This window comes from Pezoporus wallicus, unplaced genomic scaffold (assembly GCF_028554395.1).
Source record: "Pezoporus wallicus isolate ANWC-B61680 ecotype Strahan unplaced genomic scaffold, APGP_CSIRO_Pwel_v1 contig_3181, whole genome shotgun sequence".
NCBI classification, from domain to species: Eukaryota; Metazoa; Chordata; class Aves; order Psittaciformes; family Psittacidae; genus Pezoporus; species Pezoporus wallicus.
In genome coordinates, this window is record NW_026641700.1 from 1,420,724 (window position 1) to 1,443,679 (window position 22,956).

Below are 22,956 nucleotides of genomic sequence, written 5' to 3' on the forward strand. Positions count from 1 at the left end.
TAACAAATCTAATGATAAGAGATGCCCTCCTTCACTAACTCATTCATACAATTTAAAATCTCTGAAATAGAAAGAATAATTCATTCATCCAACAGACTCACCAGAAACAGAAAAGAAGCCATCACTAATACCGCTTTCCAGCCTACATTCCTGACACTGAAATCTAGGCACACAGTGATAATTTCATGTGAGGAGAAGGATTGCTAAATATACAAAAATATGTGGTTTTCTACTGTGCCATGAAACTTTCACATTTTCTTAATGTCTTTGACTCATTCCAACTTCTAGAGTTAGGGTTAGTACACATGAGCTGTCCTGACTGCCATGGGGCACAGAAAGTGCTGGCAAAGTGTGCTGAATTGCCAGCCCCTGAGCACCTCCACCTCCCAGGGAATCATACAGCTCATTCAGGTAACTTCAGAAAAGGTTATAATTACTTACAGCAGGATGTCCAGCACAGTAGGTGTAGCTAGCATGAGACTGGTAGTGCAAGCTTGCTCTTGGAAAGGTGTATGTATTCCAAGCAGGTTGGCTGCTATTCCACTGGGAGCTAAAGCCAGGGCTCATGGTCACTCTCGATTTACTGTTTTGGTACGTTCTCACTGTGGAGCTGGACTATCAAAAAAGAAAGAAATGCAACGTAAAAATAGCTTTTAGGGTAAAATATAAACAATGCAGCTACATATCATCATTGTCCATATATATACTGCCACATGGCCTGGAACAAACCTGAGTATTTCCTATAAGAAACAGGGAAAAGCAAAAAATTGATTCCTCCAAACATATCAGTGAAACCGGTATCACTGTACTGCGCAGAAGAAAGACAGATGAGAGACTTCAGGCTGGGATGTAAATCAAATAGGCAAAGGGTGACAGAGATAAAGAGATGTTCTGAAAACCTGCAGAGGGTACAATCCTGCAAGATTAGTAGTTGAAACTTCCATATTTATTTATTTATTATAATGAACTGAATATTGACATTTATTGAGCTCCTGATCAGCTATGTCCATTTTACAGTAAATGGCAGTTTGGGGCCAATGTTTCAATGTATTTCTTGAAGTCTTGAAATCCCATCTAGTGGCTAGGGAAGGTCAAGCCATCACAAAGATGCCCCTGCATTTCACATATGTAAAATCCTAAAGAGACTATGAAACATCATGCTTTTTTTTTTAATTACTTAAAATGCAGAAGGAAAAATAAAACTCTTAAAAAATTCAGTAACTTCACCTGAAAGTAACCCAGACTACAGATGTGTAATTCACTGTCATTCTTTCTGGCTTACTCTCATTTTACTTTATTTCAACTGCATTCTTCTGCTTCAAGTCCTTCTTATATAAGACATATTCCTAATAAGTGCTTGCACTGATAGGGGTAATTTATTAGGGCAGGAAAAAAGACAAATATTTTTTCTAAAAGAGTAGAAGATGCATCAGAGGTGAATGCATTTTTAGCAGATATTTAGGTTGGCCTTCAAAGATACACAAATGTACTTTTTCCTTCATACTGTGTTCTGCATGTGGGTTTTGCTCACTTTGTTTTTGTTGGCAAAGGCGGTATCTCAATATCCTATGCAAATTTACACCAAGTAATTGTAATTATTATAAACCTGAAATTGTTCTTTTAAAGCATTAAATTGACGGTGACCTTAGTAACACAGTGAAGGCTTGAGATATATGAACACAAATAATATTTCTTAGAAATGCTTACAAATGTCCCTGTTAGTAAATTGATGCTATCAATTTCAAAAGCTATACTCTGGAATGACACTTCATTTATTTTTACCGTTCTTTCAAAGACAACTTTTATACATGATGTATGTACCATTAACCAAATATCAATATGGGCCACCACTGAACAAGGTGTTTCACACAATCCAAGACCATCCTTACCCCGAAGTACTTACAAGACAAATGAGAAGGTCAAGGAAAGGATGGAATAGCACAGCCTGATGCAGAAGCAGAGAAAACAGCTTCGTAAACATGACTTTCATTTCAGTGCTTCAGCTCAGTTTCACTGGGAGAGGATTAGTTAAATGGAAGGAAGATGGGACAGAGAGAAGACATACAAAAAGATTTCAAGGACACATTCTAGCTATAAAAATACATAGCCTGTATAATCTTTCAAATTTTTAATGTTGTATTTAGCTGGTTTTATAAACTACAGGCCATGCTGAATATGCCTTCTCTATTTCATTTAATTTTCAGAAGTTTAAGTACACAAAGTTTTCCTCGGTTATCGACTGCTGTATAAACTTAAGTTCAAGAAAAGGCCAAACAACTTCCTGCATGTGTTTATTTCCTGCGCCACTGATTAGGAAGCCTGAAAAGAGCAGTTTCCCCTCACCAGTTCTCAATATCTCAACAGATTCGCCTCCCACCCCCACCCCTAAGAGAAGGATTCCTGTGGTGCAATTTCTAAAGATTTAACTTATGACCAGCTGAACACAAAGCATATGAATGAACACTAAAACCCACACTGAACTCTCATTAGTCACTGTGTGTGACAAGTAGTTACTTTGTTCTTACAAAAGGCTTTAGGGGGAAAAAAAATCTGCCCCTATAGTTAAAGGAGCTTATTTGAAACAAATCTTTTTTTTTGTATGAATTTAAATCATGACAAATCAAAGGAAAGAGACTATGGCTACAGATAGAGAAAAAAAAAAAAAAATAACGGTTTTAATGTTTCGGTTTTTTTTTTTTCTTTCTTTTTTTCTTTCTTTTTTCCTCTTCCCCTTTTACCCTCTTTCCCCAAGGACCAGAAACTGCATTTTCTTTCCTTTGACGTATTACTTATCTTTCAGATCACTCTTCAAAGGCAAATCTCTCTTTCTGGGCCCTGGTAGACTTGCTTCTACATGAGAGATGAAGGCTAGATTTTGTTTTGGACAGACCAAGTAGGGGTTTAGCCATAATCTACTTCTCCATGTAAATTTCTCCCCTTTATAAACATCAGCATGGCTGCTTATTGACTCCTCTTGAGGAGCTCATCCCCAGCCAAATATTCTGTGAATATTGAGCTGCTGTATCCTAACAATAGCTTCACTCCTTCCTATTATTTCTGATGGGTCTGCATTGTATAGACTAGTGGAAAATATCTGTGGCTGATGGGATGTGAAGATGAATTGTCAGCTGTGATAATTGTGAACTGATTATTTTTCATTGTGGCAGTAAACTCCACTACAGCAAGGAGGGACGTGCTGTTAGCACTATGCAGATGTGCCCAATGTTTGCTCCTCTATTATTATTTTAACTGGCAGTAAATTCATTTCCTGCAACTTGCATCTTTTTTTTGCCTGTGACAGTAATTGCTAAGTGATCCCTCTCTCTTTATCTTGAGCTTTTCCCCCTTATTTTCTGTTCCCATTTTGTTGACAAGGAGGGGTGAAAAATCGACCAAGTGGGTGTCTGCCAGCCAGCAAAGGTAACCACTACAAAGTGGCAGATCTTGTGGCAAACAAGCTTTTATTTAGGATTTGAAAGTGCATCTATTTCCCCCTAAACCTCTTGATTCCTCCAATGAAAGGTATCATTTCTCCCCATAACCTTGTCTTCTTTATGTCTCTCAGGCTGTCAATGGTAGACCATGGCTACCACTCCTCAAACAACCTGATCAGCTTTTCTCAGATAACTTCTGCAGAAAATTCTCAGATTACATAAAAATGAACTGTTGCCCTTTTCGCTGTGTTTTGCCAGAAACAACAAATATTACAAAAGCTAGGAGAAAAATTTCTTTTCCTTGAATAAGTCATTCCAGTACCTTTATACCCTAAAGGTCTGATTCAATCTGAAATTGGTATCAGTAAAATTTAAATGTCTAAGCATATTTTAAAATACAACCCTTTTTCCCCCTATGCCTTAATTTGTTTGTAAGTATTGTAATTTGCTTGTAAGTATGGATAATCTTACTTTAAAAATTCTAGGCTAACCTTTTCCTCACGTTTGTCAAAGTTTTGAATGTTTCTGGACATAAGCATGAGTGAAATGCAAAGTACTATTAGTATTATTACTGTTTCTTGAGCTTAACTGCTCTTAGTTCATGACTGTTAGTGCTGAACCCAGGACAGTTCTTTTAATGGCCAATGTGTGAAGTCCAATAGTGACAAAAACAGAACATTATGGAGCACTTTCTGTCTTCAAAGCGCTGTGCAAATGTTAGATTTCTGACGATTGCAACGTTTCCAACTTTTAAAGCAGTTTATAGTGGATGGAAGAACTAACAGCCACTCCTTCCTCCTTCCTATTTGTATGTGAATAAGCCACACTCTGACTAGGACATTAATAAATATATATAGTTGTGCTGTAGCCTTAGTCTTCCTGTCACCACACCCATACCCTCCACTCTTGCCATACAGAGCCATCATGCAGTAAACTAACAGGAAAAATGCGATAATTCTGAAATGCTGCATCATATCAACTGCAAGACTGACTACATCTATCAGACACCCTTCTGCCAAGTATTCCAAAGTGCTGTGATTATTATTGGCTTTGGCACGCCAATAGAAGAGAGAGACTCCAAATATGCTGCTCTATATTATCACTCTACGAATGCTGGCTTTAAAAAAATAATAATAAAAGACGACAAGTGGGATTAAAGAGGTGTAAATAACATCTGAATTCAGCCTCCTACTACCTCAGCTTTTAAAAGCAACTTCCTAGAGCTACGATGTCATTTTCTTAGCCCACACGATTTGAGCTGCTTCTAGTCTCTTGGGTTTTGATTACATAATGGTTCTGTCTTCAGCTGCATTTTCTGGGTTGTGTTGTGAAAGGAATTCTGTTCAAAAGGCTGCCCACCTTCTTCCCCTTATCCATTCAAGGGATCTGGCATCCCTTATTTTGATGACAAAATGATTAGAGAAGTTGGGAAAGGCCAATTAGAGAAACTGATATTATGGACATAATGTTTTCAGGAACTCTATATGCCTGTATTTGAATTAGATCATGATGCAAAGCACAGTCCTATGCTCTTAAAAGTTTGGATGCTTTACAAAATACTACTGTTCCCATAGAAATCAAAGTTTTCCTATAACCTGGAAAAGTCAGAAATTAAAATAGCTGCCCTGGAACATTATCTCATGAACTAAAATGATGCATTTGTTTTCTTGCTCAGAGAAAATAAACTGGCAAACCAAGTCTGATTTTAGTTCATCACAAAATCCACCTGAGACTCCTTAAAGATTACGATAATTGTGAAATTGAGGAGTAAGGGTGTTTTTTTCCTTTTGGATTGTTATGAAAACTAAACATGGAATATATTGTAGATTTATATTTTATTTTACTAGCAGGAAAGAGGAATTTTATGCTGCTATTTTTCCCAACATAATCTTTCACTAAGGCTTGCAAATCTTTTAGAGTCTAGAACCAGATTCCATCTGTTCCAGTAAGAGCTGAGCTCTTAATATTTGGCCACTGCAGGTTTCAAGTTTATCAGTTGTCTCATAACCTTTATGAAAAAACTTCAGAGACATGACCAAATTTAAGAGAAACACTGTTTTTCCAGACATGGGATTGAAACTCAATACACTGTACCTGGAAAAACAGGATCAACTGAGAGAAACAGCATTCCACTGAAACCGCAGAGAAATGAGGCTGTATTTCATATCTCAGCATACATGTAAGGCTATAGCTCATCCAGTAGTCTCAAGAGTGCTGAGTGCTTGCCCACATCATGCCAAAACCCAAGTTGTGCAGCCCATCTGCCCTCTCCCAGTAGGTGGAAAGGAATGCTCTCCATAGGCTAGATTGTTCAGCAGGCTCCTCACCAGCAGACTGAAGGGGACCCAGGCCTGCAGGATGCAACCAGCAGAGCTGAGTTACACCAGAACTGGTGCCCAACAGGAATGCTATTCATAAACTGAGAGAATTTTTAGAATCGGCCCCAAATTAGCTAAATAACTTGAGGAATGTATTCTAGAAAACGTGTCTGCCACTCATTGTTATTTTTCCCCAGAGTTATGACTTGAAAACAAAATATATATGGTTTTCACACTTTTCTGGTTAGAATTGCTGTCATTTCCATTGACTCAACACTGTAATTCATGCTGTACTTTTAACTGTTACTTGAATTGTAAGAGCCTTTTTTTCCTGGGCAAAGCAAGAAATACTGCTCTTGTATTTACAGAGAATGAGCAGGGGAGCTGAAAAAATGAAGGCCTTCATGGTTTGAGGGAGAGGCCATGAAGAGCCTGTTTTTCTGCCATCTTATCATTCACATCAGTGCCATGGGGCAAAGAACTACTAACAAGAGACAGGCCAGTGACAATTCAGCCTAAAGCTTTCAAGTCTCTTGGTAATGGGTGTGGAAGACCTGGGTGTAATCAAAAGTTGCTGTTAACTGATGGCTGTCTAGGCAAGAGATCGCTGTATGTCAGTCAATTTATGCAAACACAAACCTCCCAAAAAGCATTACCACCACCAATACCTCAGCATGCAACTCAGTGCAAAGACCACATAAAAGTCATAAGAAATGCTCCTATGCTTCATACTGATTTCTCTAGAATAAGAAAAGTAAAATTGCATGCATAAGAGAAACTTGTATTGTTTTTTTTTACCCATGTTGTACCCAGCCTTAGGTAACTGGGACACACATGCTCCTGGAGGGCTCATTTGTATATCTTCCTTCCACAGAAGCAAAAGTGAAAGGAGATTTTCCAAAGGATATTATTTTGTTTATCTTTGTTAGGTTATCTGAAAAAAAAATGAAAGTGGGATTAAAATATTTGCTGTTAAATGGGATTCATATTGGTCTAGTTTAAACCTTTAATCTAGGTTTGAACACAGTGAATATTTTGACTCCCAAGTTCTCTCCTTCTCCCTCCACCTTCATCTCCTTCACTTTGAAAAAAGGGCACGTCAAAGTTTCTTCTGTTCAGAATATCATTTATTCAATCTATTGTGAAAAATTTAAGCTATACCAACCTCAGAAGAGCATTGACTATGAACTTGTAATGGTAGGTCATTAAATAATTATTTTCTGAAAATAAAACTCACTCTAATCTGCTAAATTTACTCCATTTTTTTACAACACCAAGATTACAATTTAAAGTAGTGAAGCATTATGCTAACCCAAGATGAGCATGATCTGAGTTTTCCCAGTAAAATCTGGCAAGATAGCACTGGTTAAGACCCCACTACAAGATGGCCTGCATAGTTCTGATTTCTAAATAAGCCACCCATATAAAATAATCATTCAATCCACTCCTATGAATGCACACACTGCTCATCCATACAAAGTGACTGGAGAAAACACAGTTCTTCCACCATGAGCTGCTGAGCACACAACTCAGAGAAGCAAAGAACTTGAACAAGAGGCTTCCTATAAGGACAGGCTGAGAGCACTGGGGTTGTTCAGCCTGGAGAAGGCTCAGGGGAAAACTTACAACAGTTTTCTAATACCTGAAAGGGGCCTACAAGAAATTTGTGGAGGGACTTTTTACAAGGGCATGTAATAACAGGACAAGGGAGAATGGCTTTAAACTGATAGAGGGTAAATTTAGATTACATATTAGGAAAAAAATCTTTACTATGAGGGCTGTGAGACACTGGAATAGGTTGCCCAGAGAAGCTGTGGCTGCCCCCTCACAGATCGGTATTCAAGGCCAGGTTGGATGGGGCTTTGTGCAACCTGGTCTAGTGGGAGGTGTCCCTGCCCATAGCAAAGCATTGGAAGTGGATGAGCTTTAAGGTCCCTTCCAACTCAAGGTCCCTTCCAACTCAAACCCTTCTATGATATGATTCTATACTTCATGCCAGATTAGAAAGTGGTGGACACTAATCTTACCGTAAGTTGTTGATTACATATAAAACACATCATACTAAGTTTCTGATCTTGACAGATCTCCAGAGCAATAATTTCACCAGGTCTAAAAATTCCTCTCTCATATATGACAGTTGGCACTCTTGAAGTCTTTTCTACAAACTACCTGGCAGTATTTGGGTCTTGCAGCATTCCCTTGGTAAAATAGAAAACACAAGGGGATGATGCAAAATTAAAATAATAATAATAACTACTGTGATAAGTGCATTTCCTAGGATCACGCTCCCAGGTTCAGAGTGCTCTTGTACTAGTTTTGGTGTAAGTCAACAAACCACTTTTACTTATACAGTACCTATGTACTGCTGACTGAAACACAAGTTTAAGACCTTTACTGGTTAATGACTGATTTTAGCATTTACCTGCCTGCTAAATTGGCGACTTTTTACAGACAGCCAACATCTTTGATGAAACTCATTCTTTTTGATAGTTTGGGGAGAAAAGTAATTATTTAATTAACACCTGAATTCCTTTCCCTTTTACGATACCCAAAGGTATGTTTCACTTATGTTCTGCAGTATCTTAATGTTATTCTCTGATATATCTGTTTACTACATGTATATTGAATTACTCCCTGCACAACAGATCAACCACTGTCTTGGATACATATTATCTTTCTCACACTAGATCTGCAATATACAACTTCTTCTAGACAATCCCAAGAGTAAAAGCTGGCTGACAATCTAAGCAAGCCTGCAACATTAACCAGTGAGTGCAATCCAGACTCACATACCAGAGGAGATGTTTATGAACAACTAAAAAATGTCCAATGGCAGAACATCATTCCTACAATTCCATCAAACGAGAAAAAGTCAGATTCCTTCCCACAGCTACAGTAGGCAAACTGTTGATTGCAGCCCAACATGCATATTACAAGCTTTGACATCCACAAAATGCTTACTTTACTGAATGCAATGTGGTTATGAAATGTGTTTGGCCACTGGGAAGAATTCTATAAATCCTGCAAAGCTACCCAATATAACACTCTACAGCTAACTCCTGTGGATGGGCCTGCATGCTTTTGTAAACCTCACTATGAGATTAGGACATTTATCAAATCCATGATTTCTTTCCCGCAATGTTATATCTATTGTACACCAGGAATTCTGCAGGTGCATGATTTATCCATCCTGTCATTAGCTACAAAACCCTGCAAACTGTTTTTATTTTCTTCTGGAGAAACAAATACTCTTCCCATAAATTGTTTTACTGCTGATTGGGGAACAGGCTCCTGCTCCCTTGACAATAGAACAGCTTGCATTTTCTGACCTTGGAGTTTTAATTTCCAGCATAACAATCCGAAGCTCAACACCAATTCTTATGGAATTAATTAATATAGGAAAAATTATTGCTTACTTTTTTTCTGAACTCTCATTACCTGTTAAGTGCCAACCAAGTCTGATCACTTGAGGGATATTACAGACAACACATCCCCTAAAGATCCAACCACGCAGGAGAAGGAAGAAAATGTCAAATAAATCAAACAGATAAAATTCTCTTTTAAAGTGAGAAGAAAAATTCAATATGAATTTTGTTACTGGAGTCAGGATTTGTCAAAGGTTTCAGTTTGGCTGAAAATGTTCAATGAACATTTTAAAAAGCAAGGAAGGAAAACAGATATCCAGGAAATTCAGAAAAGTGATTTCTTACTCAGTGAAATCATACTCAGACAGGCCTTTCACTCAAATTAAATATTCATAGAACCACATATATTGTATATGACAGAGTTGAATGTGAAAAGGCTAATATCCTCTGGCTTTTCCAGTACCCAAGTAATCCATTAGAAATGTAATTGTGTAACCATTCCATGGCTTCAGTAGGATGTATGAAAAATAAAAGAGAAAGCATAGAGAACCACAGAGAGAAGAAGAAAATAAGAAGAAATATCCAAGACCAGTTCTCAGGATATTCAAAATCAATTTCAACTGCCCCAGATATCTGTTGGGTATAAAATGCACAGCAGAAGAACATGCACACAGAACTACAAAGTTGCCTAGAAAAGCTGCTTTTACTTCACTTAAGCTTTGGGCACTTAGGCTGGAGAAGAGAGAGAGATATCATTGATTTATTAAAAGGCATGAGCAAATTACAAGTGGGAAGCTGACTATAAGCCATTTGAATTCAGCATAGCAAAGACTGGTTTTCCAGGATACATCAACACTAGGTTACAGATTTTATTGAAAAAGAAGTAAATCTCAGTGAAAAGCAACATTCAAATTCCCCATGTAAAAGACAACAGAAATACATACAAAATAGTGTGTTAAGGCTCAAGAGCTTATGGGATTTTGTTTTGATTTGCTTTTATTACTCAGGGGAGAGGGAGCAATGAAAAAGTATTAAAATCCAAATAATTCTGCAGATCATTAACAGTCCTGCGGATTAAACTACAGGGAGGGACACATGGGCATCAACATAGAAAAATACTGTTAAGTCAGTGAAAAACTGAAGTGAATATTTGAGAACACCTAAGGAACCTGAAGGTGCACAAGTCCATGGGACCTGATGAGATGCACTGAGGGTCCTGAGGGAACTGGTGGATGAAGTTGTGAAACTGTGGCAGTTCAGTAAAGTTTCTGCTGACTAGACAAGGGGAAATATAACCCCCTTTTTAAAAAAGGGGAAAAAGAAAGACCCAAGGAACTATAGGTCAGTCAGTCTCACCATGGTACCCAGCAAGACCATGAAGCAGATCCTCCTGGGAACTATGCTAAGGCACATGGGCAATAACGGGGTGATTTGTGACAGCCAACATGGCTTCACTAAGGACAAATCATGCCTGACACATTTCATGGCCTTCTATGATGGGGCCAAAGTGTTAGCAAATAAGGGTAAGCAACTGATGTCAACTACTTGGACTTGTGCAAGGCAAACCTTATGAAGTTCAACAAGGCAAAGCACAAGGTCCTGCATCTGGGTCAGGGCAATTGCAAGCACAAACACAGGCTGGCAGAGAATGGATTGATTGAGAGCAGCCCTGAGGAGAAATACTTGGGGGTGTTGGCTGACAAAAAGTTCAACATCAGCCAGCAGCATTTGCTTACAGATCAGGAAGCCAACTGTATGCTGGGCTGCCTCAAAAGGAGTGTGGCCAGCAGGCCGAGGTCCCTCTATTCCACTCCTGTGAGATCCCACCTGCAGTACTGTGTTCAGCTCTAGGGCCCCTGATACAAGAAGGATGTAGACCTGTTGAAGGAAATCCAGTGGAGGACCACAGAGATGATCAGAGGGCTGGAGCACCTCTCCTGTGAAGACAGGCCAAGAGAATTGGGCTTGTTCTGTCTAGAGAAGGCTCAGGGTAGACTTTATAACAATCTTCCAATACCTAAAAAGAGCCTACAAATCTGTAGTGGGACTTTTTACAAAGGCATGTAGTGACAGGACAAGGGGGAATGGCTTTAAACTGACAGAGGGTAGATTTAGGTTAGACATTAGGAAGAAATTCTTTACTATGAGGTTGGTACGACACTAGAATAGGTTGTCCAGAGAAGTTGTGGATGCCCCATACCTGGCAGTGTTCAAGGCCAGGTTGGATGGGTCTTTGAGCAGCCTGGTAGAGTGTAAGCTGCCCCTGCCCATGGCAGGGTGGTTGGAATGAGATGATCTTTAACGTGCCTTCCAGCCCTAACCACTCTGTAATTCTACATATATAACAAATCAAGGAATAAGGCAGCATGAGATAACACATGTGGAAGGTTTGACCATGCAAAACTTCTCTGGCCTTGGTCAGCACAGAGTTTAAAACAACAGAACTACTTGTGACATTAAGGTAAACCATGTATAAACAAAGAGATCCCTGATAAAGCTTTGGAGAAACTACTGGAGTTAAACACAGTTCTCTCCTTCATAATTGTCTACTGCACATTAAAGCTCTATCATGTGGCCAGATCGTAAAAAAAACTTCACTCTAGATAATGTCAGTCAAATATTTCTAAATATATAAAAACACTTTTACTTTCAAGTATCAAAGTGAATGCAAAACAGCAATCTTTCCCTCATAGTACCTTTCCTTCAAGGAAATACATAAATATAAACCACTACTTTTATTCTTATCAGCAAACAATCAAGAGCTTTATGGGTTGACTTGTAATTTGGCCATGACACGTGTTTCAGATCGGCATTTTATGCTCCATGAATTGGAAAACAAACCAAAACAACAACAAAACTCCAATGACTTACATTTTAGTAAGGTTACTAAAAAATAGCTTCAGCTTTCATGGAATTACATTACTGAGAAAAAAACAACCCCAGTATATTACACATTGAGGGGCTGAAAGTGGAAAGCAGAGACCTTTTGAATCTTGCTGAAGGGTGCTCAAACAAGAGAATTCATCGACCCCTGAGAGAGGAAATCCAGCTGAGGCTCCTTGAAGCCTGACATGTGGAGCTGCACTTCTTCACTTAGGAAATACTGACAGCTAGGGGAATAACTCAGTTCATCTTAGCCTAAGGGATTTTTCTGCCCCAGTGCCCAATGGTATGAAGAAGATTCAGATCCTTCTTATTGAACTTCAACATCATAATCTTGACAGGCAAAATGAAGGTAAAAATGAGGGAACACTCTGCTTTTGTGCTTCTTCCTGCTGTATCCAGGGCCCCTTTCCTATCCCCAAATGTGTGTTAAGAAGTTAAAATCTAGATTTTAAAATATAAGTACACCACTCATGTCTAGGCTGCAAGACCCAGGTGAGAGATGAGGAACAGAGACTGAGGACAAGCAAGAAGATGACCAGAAAACACAGCAGGAGGCTCTGAGGATGAACAGATGCTACCCTGTCTCATCTGTGTTTTCTGTTTTGTGTTTCTGAGCCTACTGCTTCTCAAGACACTAGACATGGAGTAAATTCAGACAGAGACTTCTATCCCATTGTTCCCAGTTGCTTTAAACCTCTGCTCAAGTCAAATCCTTTCTAGAGCTGATGACTGCATTTTCAAAGCCTGAGGAGCGTTAGAATTTCCTATCACTCTAAAAGGACACTGGTCTAAAAATGCAGAAGGATTAGCAGCAAATTAAACTAATACAGTTATCATAGAAATTCCTTTAAAAGGTATATTTTGAAATTCATATTTCCATGTCAGTAGATAGTATCTGCAGTTCTGTGCTTAGAATACACATTTCAGGAAAACTTGCCATACAGCATATTCAATCATACACTATTTCCTGACACATGTGGGTGTCATAACCTTACATCAGAAACAGGAAAAAACAGTAATATTACCAGGATTTGTACAGAAGGTTATAGCATGAGTTGGTCTATTAAATATCGAAACAGTTCAGAATGACTTGAGGAAGTGTGGACTGGATGATCAGGTAGTGAGGTGGACTGTGAACTGGCTGAAGGAGAGAAGCCAGGGAGTTGTAGTCTATGGGGCAGAGTCTAGTTGGAGGCCTGTAACTAGTGGAGTGCCTCAAGGGTCAGTACTGGGACCGGTATTATTTAATATATTCATCAACGATTTAGGTGAGGGAATTGAGTATACTATCAGCAAGTTTGCTGATGACACTAAGCTGGGAGGAGTGGCTGACACACCAGAAGGCTGTGCTGCCATCCAGCGAGACCTGGACAGGCTGGAGAGTTGGGCAGGGAATAACTTGATGAAATATAACAAGGGAAAGTGTAGAGTCCTGCATCTGGGCAGGAACAACCCCAGGTTCCAGTATAGGTTGGGGAAGGACCTGTTAGAGAGCAGTGTAGGGGAGAGGGACCTGGGGGTCCTAGTGGACGACAGGATGACCATGAGCCAACACTGTGCCCTTGTGGCCAAGAAGGCCAATGGCATCCTGGGGTGTATTAGAAGGGCGGTGGTTAGTAGGTCGAGAGAGGTCCTCCTTCCCCTCTACTCTGCCCTGGTGAGACCCCATCTGGAATATTGTGTCCAGTTCTGGGCCCCTCAGTTCAAAAAGGACAGGGAGCTGCTGGAGAGAGTCCAGCGCAGGGCAACAAAGATGATTAAGGGAGTGGAGCATCTCCCTTATGAGGAAAGACTGAGGGAGCTGGGTCTCTATAGTTTGGAGAAGAGGAGACTGAGGGGTGACCTTATAAGTGTATATAAATATATAAAGGGGGAGTGTCACGAGGATGGAGCCAGGCTCTACTCAGTGGCAAACAATGATAGGACAAGGGGTAATGGGTACAAACTGGAACACAAGAGGTTCCACTTAAACTTGAGAAGAAACTTCTTCTCAGTGAGGGTGACGGAACACTGGAACAGGCTGCCCAGGGAGGTTGTGGAGTCTCCTTCCCTGGAGACATTCAAAACCCGCCTGGACACATTCCTGTGTAACATTATCTAGGTGTTCCTGCTCCCGCAGGGGGATTGGACTAGATGATCTTTCGAGGTCCCTTCCAATCTCTAGCATACTGTGATACTGTGTGACTGGTGGGAATATCTTTGCAGATTGCAAAAAGCTGGTTTTAGAGATACATTATTTGTTCAGTTTAAAAAATATTTTAAAAACTCTAATAACTTATACGCATCTTCATTACTAAGTGCAACTTTTAGCATCTAGTGAATTGTTAGACACTAAGATAGAAAGCTGATGGGTAGATGTAAAGGGAAAGAAGCTCACCTATTATACTTGGAAAAAAAGGATGGTCTTTTAACTAAAGAGGAACACTATTGTTTGGAAGATCAAAAATCACAATTAGATCTGCATCAGGCTTCTTATGTGACAAACTTCCCATAACTCTTTCCTGGTCTCTGTAATAGAGATTTTAGTGCTTCTTTTGCACATGGTATGACATCTTTTGTCCAGTCGTATTGAACAGCGATGTCCCAACTGACCAAATCAATCACCAATCACCAAATCACTTTTGGGGTCAATTTTCAGTTATATAATCAGTTTGAAAGCTATTATATTTGGGAATAAACACAACAAAAGACACAGAGGGGCTCCCAGTAATCCACATACACACATAAGCATAATGAAGTGAAATAAAGAACACAGGCAGAGTACAGAGCATATTTCTAATGACATTTAAATTTATTGGCAGAGTAATTTTTTAAGGAAGCTAATAGCAGAACTATGAATTAGGATGATATAAGAAAACTAAACCACATACAAAAGCAAAGATAGGGGAAAACAGATTTGAGGAGCTGAATCATAATAGAGCTTTGATCCATCTCATTTGTGAAGCTATTCTTTAATTCACAGAGATTTAAACCAGACCTTGCTACAACTTTTTCAATATTCTTTTTTAATGCTCTATTTTAAAATGTAGAAAAAAATATTTCTGAGGAAAACATTTTTTTTTTCTTTTTAACTAACTGCTGCTAAGATTTTATGTAAAATGGATGAAGAAAGGCACAGGAGAAAAGATTATGCTCTAAACTTTAAATATGGAAGAAAAAAATTATCTTGGGTTCTAAAAACTAAATATATTTATGCTTCTAACTCCTCTAACTTTAGAAATATCTGTTGTAGACTGTCATTATACTCAAATTGTTTGCAGATGATGCTGCTGCACAACGGAAGAGTCAGAGATAAACTGTTGAACTATTTGATGACATTGTCAACCTGTTAACAAAATAAAAATTATTAAATGGACAATGAACAGATGATACTAACACCAAGATCTGAAGTTACCAACTAGTTTTACAGCTGCCTCCTACTTTGGCCATGATACAGAAAAATGCATAAACTCCTAAGCAGCCTTTCCTAGTGAGAACTGTTATCTTCTATAGCTAGATCAAACTGATAGACCATGAATAGATTTCTCTTGCCATTGCCTAAAATTCCAATTCGAGTCAGAAGGATTTTAATTTATAATAAACTTTCTAGAGCTATTATTAGTTAATACAAAACTATTTGTTTTATGCAAACCTGTTTATTTTTAAAACTTATTTTTAAGAAGAAGAAGATTTTACTCTAAAAAAATAAATATTGCATCCGTAAACTTAAGAAAAAATACAGAGGAGTATAGTTGCTATAAATGCAGTAGAATTCTGTTAGGGTAGGACAAATTTTAAGTAATCATTTGATATGGATTGCATCTAGCTGATCAAAGGACAGCAAACTTGTTAGATGAAGCAGCAGATATTCTGTTTAGTTGTTTCTTTAACATCAGAATCATACAGTTTGACAAGATTCTGCAGAACTTTGATAACTGTAGGAAATGCCATTCAGGTGATGGATGTCAATTTTGTTCCAGATGCTAAGGTCACAGTGCATCAAGATCCTTACACATATGCATAGCTGTGAGCACAGGAGGAAGTCTACTGAAGCCCAGAGGATCTGTTACAGTACTAGTATCATACACAGATTTTCAGTTGAAAGGCTTAAACATCTAAAACATCTAACAGAATTGATTGTGTTCTGAAGATAAAAATTTTGTTTCTTTGCAAGAACAAAAAGATGGTGACTTAGATAGGAAAGGGGGGATTCTGTTTGTTTTAAAAGGATATAAATCTTCATGATGCAGGCTATAAAAGAAGACTGGAAAGATTAATACTTTCTGGGCAGCATATTCCAACTCTTATTATCTACAGGGTATCTTGCACCTTGTTCTGAAGCATTTAGCAATGGCTCATGGAACAAGAGATGTTTAATGGTCTGATATAGCCTTGCTGCATCGATCACTGTGATACAGCAATCAAAACCAGAGGGTATGTATGGCCCTATTTGATCTTTACAAGAGGATTCCACCATGCTAATCTCTAAAACATACCGTCAGATTATTCATTCTTCTCCCTTGTGTATTTCTTTACCTGAAAATAAATAAATCAATCAATACAGCCATAATGCAAAATTTCTGAACTAAAGGGAAGTCAATACTGTTTGTAAGTGCTTGGCAGAACACTGCCCCTGTGCATATCTGGGCTGCAAAGTGTAAGGAGCCCTACTGACCTTTTTTTTTAATAAACTAAGTGTTGGAAAAAAAATGCACACATTCATTATGTCTCCTACTTCATGGAGGAAATATTGGTGCAGCTAAGGTGTAGAGAAAGAAGACTCAACAATGGGAACAAACAATCAAAGTATTGCACTGTCTTGCTTTTTCATTCAATATTCTTCTATGCAAGCATTCTTCTTATTTCTACTTACTTTCCATAATGGCTAAATTGTTCAAAAGATGATACCCACTGTATCTTAAAAAAAATAAATAAAGAAAAATCAATGTTCTTGCAGAAAAAGATGAGAAAATAAATGGTTGTGTAATTTGTACTTGAACATTTACATTTGTCTTTAAAAATTCAAGAATTTTCAGGCAAAGTAGGTGTAATTAGGCAATTTGCATCAAAATTCGAAATTATGACCAGCTTCAGGCTACTACTACTTAAAATCTTGAGCATCTATCTCAGTGTGCCCATGACTTCCATCCTTCGCTTACTTATTTGCACTCACTTCTTGTGAAACGTTTTTCATTTTTTTTTATTTAGATATTGTTAACAAACAGTACAAGGTTAAATGGGTAATAAAAGAGTTTCTGGTTTATAATGACCAACAAAGCTTCAGTACCCAGTACTTCTTTATGTGAAGAAATCTACTTCTATTAATAGCCTCCAATAAGGAGCACAAACATATCCATTGATTCTAAGAGCTGACAAAAACTTTTATTTTTTTTTTATTCTTCAGGGCTAAGTTATGCAGAGACAGATATACCTATACATTTATAACATTCTTGAGAGGAGAGGTTGTAGATTTGATTTGCTTACTACCAAACTTGAACATACAGATTGCAGAGTAGTTTCTCTAAAGTTTACTTTGCATTTTAATAATATTTAAAAAAAAAAAAAGAAGACCAAACAACAGACAACTTTCCCAATGCATCCACAAACTAGGATTTTCCTTCTTCCCAGTACAATTTAGAGTCTAAAAAGCGCAACATGTTTGTCACCATTTTTTCAAGTATCAGAGAAGAAAGATGTGAAAATCTGAAAAAAATCCACAGATGACTAAAGCCAGGTGAAATTTTGAAAATGACAGGAAAAAAGCTGGAATCATGTCCATAGGGACTTTGTCATCCAAAGATTATAAAGAGAGAAACACTATTCTTGCTTAATGATATCTACAAACAATATTAAGCCATACTGAGAGCTATAGAACCATGGACATTCCACCTAACATTAACTATTCAACAGATAAAAACCACTGTAGGTCACTGTGAAAAACAGTAAATTTCATCTACTGAACTTTCCCTGAAGGTCATAAAATGGTCAAGTCACTCTGGGTGACACAAGTTTCTTCCTTTTAATGCTACCCTGAACTAGGGAGAAATAGGAGGAGCTAAGTAGAAGATCTATCTCACTTTATCTTCCAAGGGAGTCCTATGAAGCATCAGCCTGATGCGAGCAGAGGTTAAATCAGATTTTGAATAGAGTTCAACTGCTAAATTAATATTCACAATGCATTTCCACATTTCTACCCCAGAATGAAAAAGGTCAGATCATGTGGACACAGATCTGGGGTGGGGAAGCCAGCCACTGCAAGTATGGCTAGGAGAGCTTTAGCTATGTTCTGCAGTGCAGAGAGTGGAAAGATCACACAATGAAGCACTTTGACTTCTTGCCAGGTATACCCTGTGAAATGAATTAAAATAAAGTTTAAATTACAGACGGCTATTCCAAGCCTTTGCTGGCATGAGCACTACTTCAGAAAAGCTGTGACACCAGCAATTAGGGATAGCAGAGTCTGAGTTATTAAGGGAAACTTGTCAAGCAGAACTTAAAATATCTAAATATTTCTCCTAAATCATTGTAGAATGAAAAAAAAAAAATAGAAATTGCTTTGGCTCTGCTTGCCTTTTAAGTTTGCACCTTCTGGATCTTTTTTGGAAAATATTCACAGACATTAGTTCAGAACTTCTATAAACATAATATTAATTCATATCTAAAAGCATCAGGAACAGGGAGGCTAAAGATAGAATTCTTTCAAAATATAGAATGTGATGTGCCAGCAACACAGTTCTGTGAATTTTATGTTTGTCCTATCTGTCCAAGCAAAACACATTGTGAGCATCTAACCAAAGCTCCCTGAATCCCTCACATAATGTTTGCAAGGAATGCAGATGAAGTAGTATTTGCTGAAAGAATTAAGTTGATGAAAAGAAAGAATACACATTTAATGAGTGGCAAATAAGGCAAAGTACTTCAGTTCTGTCTTAAATGACCCTTATCCCCATATTAGTACTAACCAATCGTGGAAAAAATAATTCAAACTAATAATGTAATATCTGCACAAGCGTTAGCAGTACCATCAGAAGTGGCCACTGCAATGAAGTATGTCATAATTTTTCCAGAAATCCTTGAAAACTGTTAAGGAAAATATATATTGAATAAATGAGCTCCTGGTAGTTAATAGAAAACTATGTTTGTCCTAAATACATATCATTTACCAGTTAGTGATCCTGTTTAAAGTAGGGCTGAAACAGTTCTACAGTGTCCAGCACTGGACTCCACTGACAAAAATTCTTTGCTACCCTTTAATTCCCAACAGAAGATGCAGAAGGTATTAAATGTAAATGCAAACACCGGGGATGGCTCCTGCGTCCACAGGGTGAATGAAAAATTGCCATTGGCGCAGTTTCAAGAATAATTTATTTTTAAAAACATCATCCTAATGTCAATACCCTTGTAATGGCTCCACCAAGCTGCTTGTCCCTGTCCCTGCCTCTTTAAGTCAGGTCTTCTTGGGTGAAGTGCAAAAAAAAAATGTCCAAGCCATTCTCTGGCTAACATGAGGTTAAATTCACATAGTTCCTGTGTGCTGCAGGAACTATTTCAGCTCTTGGTAAATCTCAGAGCCCACAGACTTTGCCTTTTTTGTCTCCTGCTGGGTCTAGCTAAGGATTGAGCCCCATAGCTGAATTTTGAGTATCCTTAAAGTTTGTGGATCACAGATTGTTACAGATGTCCCTGCTGTGCTGGGAGTTTTGTTTAAAGGTCCATCTGCCTGCAGACTGAAATCTGCGGTTCTTTGTTCGCATCCCGCAAAACCAGATCTTTCAGACCAGTCACCATAAAAATACAGGGATTTTTCTGAGGGGTAAGGAAGATCAATAATTTGCATATGCTCCTCCCTCTAAAAAACAGAAGTACCTGAGACCATCTCAAAGTTTGGCAGAACACAGTCTTATCTGTGTTAATGTTTCTTCCACCAAATCGGTTGCCTGCCGCAGGAAGGAAATGAACATATGCACCTATGGCTTTTTTCCTTTAAACGCCACATATCAGACTTCACTGCCTTCCGTTTCTGGGGGTGTGGGGAAGTCACCTCTGCATGGATAGATGGGGTATGTGGGCCAGGCAGTGAAACATAGACCACGGTTATTTGGAGGAATAAGGCACAGAGGCTAATGCACTGGTATATTTAGCAAAATAATTTAGATATGTTTCCAAAGTCAGAGCAAAGAAAAAGACAAGATTATGAAATGACAGACAAAATCAGAATGGGAAAGAACTTAGAGACTATAAGGGAATGAAAATCAGGAGATGGGAAAATAACAGAAAGGGGACAAGTGAAAAGAGACGGAAAAAGTATTTACTATGCAATTAGATTTCATGCAGGAAAGCACTCAATTCCTTCCTCTGTACAGCTTACAATACCACTTTTCAGAAGAAATTCTCCACACTCCCCTCGGCATATGAAGGGGGAGGGCGAGTGGGGGAAGGGCTTCTTCATCCCCATCAGGCTCAACTGCTCTTTTCCAGGTTCTTCCATTAGACCATTATGTTTTGGATTTTGGATGAGAAACTTGCAGGAGTGAATGGGATACTTGTACTTGAGCAGAGCCAACCCCAGCCCTAGGGGATTTCTGTGCAGGCACTCATGTTTCCATTGGGAGAAAAGTTCCTTCTTTGGCTTCCTCAGCTCACTTTCAGCCCAGCAGCTCTATGTTTCTTTACAGAAGTAGCACCTCACTGTCTCTACATTCTCCAACCATCACCAGCTTCCAACAGGCCAACTTCCATCCTGCTCATCCTCTAACAGCATAGAGGATTTGCAGAGGGTATCTCCTCCTCTAAGTTTCAGCTATCCTATTTGCAGTTCATCTCTTGTGGCTGGCAAACAGGCCCACAAGCTTAAGACAGGACTGTACAGACAGCCAAGAAATTTTTTTTCGTTTTCTAAACAGTCTCAAGCCTTGTCTATGCTTAGGTCAGACCTTCCTTAAAAAGTCTTATTGCCCTTCCTTTGACTTCTCTACCAAATCATGCATAACCTCTGCTTTGTGGCCACCCTGCTTCCTCCTGGATCAGGTCCAAAACAAGGATGCCTCTCTCTACGTCTTCCCTGTCCAAGCTGAGAAATAACATACATCTGGACAGGAAGCCAGAAATGATGATACAACAATTTCACAAAATTAACCAGAAATCACAGGTTATGACAATGTCCTCTTACTTGAAACTGGTTGCAAAATGTCCGCTTGTCTTCAGTTCTTTACTGCTTTAGAATGGTGCATTTTGACTCCACTTAACAGCCAAAGGAAGTCAAAGAGTGCATCTCCCTTTTCTATTTTCCTTTTTTTTTTTTTCAGAAACATACAGCAACAGGTACTATATTTTTTTAGACACTGATGGTAAATCTTTGAGATCGTTTTATAATCTGGCATCCTGTTCAGCAGTTTAGTGACCATTTATTAGATAACTTTGAAAATAATCAGTATTAGACACCTGGAAAGCTAGGTAACGTTATTCAGCAGCAGATGATACTTTTATAGATATATTTATACCTTGAAAACTAAGAATGAAATATTTTTATATTAAAATCTTTGTAAAAGCATAAGGTACTGGTCATAATAATGACAATGTGGCCACAGTCAGTATTTTCCTGTAGAATCATCACAGGTTCAATATTTTTTGCAAAGGTATGGCTTTATTTTTATGGAATGCTGTTATATTCTATCAGAAGTCAGAGGTCCGTGTTCTTTTATAATTGGCAAAATTAGAAAGGGTAACAGGTCAAGTCTTTAGCATGACATTCATAGTTTTGCATGTATCAGTAAAATGTTCTGCACCTCCTTTCCAGGTTTATTCTGTCATTTTGTCAGTTATTTATACTGTCCTCTTTATCACATTTCAAATAATTGAAGTTCTCTAAATTCTTGAAATTTCACCCTTTAATATTAGACAATTCAACTGTGACTCTTCCCATTAGGTTTCATGTGTATAGTAGTCAAAATCATTTACAAGACTTTTTACAAGGCCCCATCAGTGTCAGACATACTCTCTATTCTTCCATTTCAAGCATCTAGTTAATCTATTTGCTTTTAACTACTGCTGTTTGCCCAGCAAGATCTTTCACCGTGTATCTGTGACTGCACCTCCTAAACTGACAGTCAAATTGAGCTTGGAGAATTTTTAATGGGCATTCAGTCCTACTGATAGCCAGAGAGCAATTCAATCCTCTTTCCAAGGAAAGGCTCCTCAGTGCAATCTTTGTTTCCATAGTCATTCAATGTGTCCAAGATCCAGAAGCTGCCCTACAAATTCATCTCCCGTTTATACTAGTGGGTGACAAGTGTGCTGAAAAAGGATCAGATTTTAAAATAAAGAAATTATTTTTTTCCCCTAAAAATAGAACATGCAAACAAAAGCAGACGGAGAGGATGCTGCTGAAAACGGAACTGAATTAGCTTCACTCCACTAAAAGAAACCCAAGCTTTTAAAACAACAGTGAAAAGCTGACTAAGGCCTGAACTTGCTCTCACTGATGTCAGTAACATTTTGATTCAATGGGAGCAAAGTAAATCCTATTAGAGCCTTTTATAAAAAAATCCTAATAAAAGCAGACACTACAAAGTAAAGGCCCCATTCAGCCATTGCTTACACCATAACCATTGTAAAATCACACCATCATAGCTAGGGTCCACATTCAGACCTGGAGCTTTTTAGTCCTACACTCACCACACCATAGAAAGCCGAAAGAAGATGCTGTACCAAAATGAGAATTGCGAGTCTCTCCTGGCTGTGGATTTCATGTGTTATTGTTAGGTTTATATATGATCTGGCCAGGTCCCAAATGTGAATTCCCCAACACTCATACCACTTGATTTACGCTGTCTTACTTGGCTGGTCAAAGAATTAAATTGGTGACTGGTTTTGAATGAAGGCAATTAGGGTGGTTGATTGGTTTTGTAATTTGGAGAACACTACTCTAGAGTATAAGTCAATTGTGTGGAACTATCCAGGTCTTTAATCACTGGT

At 38.4% G+C, this 22,956-nt stretch overlaps 1 protein-coding gene across 4 annotated transcripts in view; it reads right to left on the reverse strand.

Moving 5' to 3' along the window:
- RBMS3 (RNA binding motif single stranded interacting protein 3) overlaps nt 1-22,956 on the reverse strand; it is a 722,404-nt gene that overhangs the window by 503,335 nt on the left and 196,113 nt on the right. For all 4 annotated transcript variants that reach the window (XM_057424892.1, XM_057424891.1, XM_057424893.1 and 1 more), the window contains exon 4: nt 442-615. In XM_057424892.1, the coding sequence (XP_057280875.1) occupies nt 442-615 (174 nt within the window). The remainder of the gene's footprint in view (nt 1-441; nt 616-22,956) is intronic.